Source organism: Calidris pugnax, unplaced genomic scaffold (genome assembly GCF_001431845.1).
Source record: "Calidris pugnax isolate Ruff unplaced genomic scaffold, ASM143184v1 scaffold89, whole genome shotgun sequence".
In the NCBI taxonomy this organism is placed as follows: Eukaryota; Metazoa; Chordata; class Aves; order Charadriiformes; family Scolopacidae; genus Calidris; species Calidris pugnax.
The window spans coordinates 351,253-351,714 of NW_015090865.1; the positions used below are offsets into that span (position 1 = coordinate 351,253).

Below are 462 nucleotides of genomic sequence, written 5' to 3' on the forward strand. Positions count from 1 at the left end.
GGGGGTCCCCGTCCCGCTGGGGCTACCTGAGTCTCGGAGAGATTGAGCTGGCGGGCGAGCTCGGTGCGCTCCCGCCCCACCACGTACTGGCAGCGCTGGAACTCCATCTCCAGGCGGTAGAGCTGCTCGGCCGTGAAGGAGGTGCGGGTCCGCTTGGGACGGTCCAGATCGAGCCCCTTAGGCAGAATAATCTCTCTGATTGAACCTTTGGCATCTGGCAAAGAAAGGCGCAGTCAGCTTTACACCCTCCTCTTCTTCCACCCCAACCTCCCCTCACCTCCCCTTTTTTTTCCTTTTTTTTTCCTTTTTTTCCCCCTTTTTTTCCTTTTTTTTTTCCTTTTTTAACCTTTTTTTCTCCTTTTTTTCCTACTTTTTTAACCTTTTATCTCCTTTTTTAACCTTTTTTTCCTCCTTTTTTAACCTTTTTTTTCCTCTTTCCACCTTTTTTTTCTCTTTTCCTCC

The 462-nt window shown here is 48.9% G+C and overlaps 1 protein-coding gene across 1 annotated transcript in view; it reads right to left on the bottom strand.

Moving 5' to 3' along the window:
• Positions 1–462, bottom strand: part of VAX1 (ventral anterior homeobox 1) — a 31,924-nt gene that overhangs the window by 25,318 nt on the left and 6,144 nt on the right. The window contains exon 2 of the mRNA XM_014945211.1: positions 27–214. Within this exon, the coding sequence (XP_014800697.1) occupies positions 27–214 (188 nt within the window). The remainder of the gene's footprint in view (positions 1–26; positions 215–462) is intronic.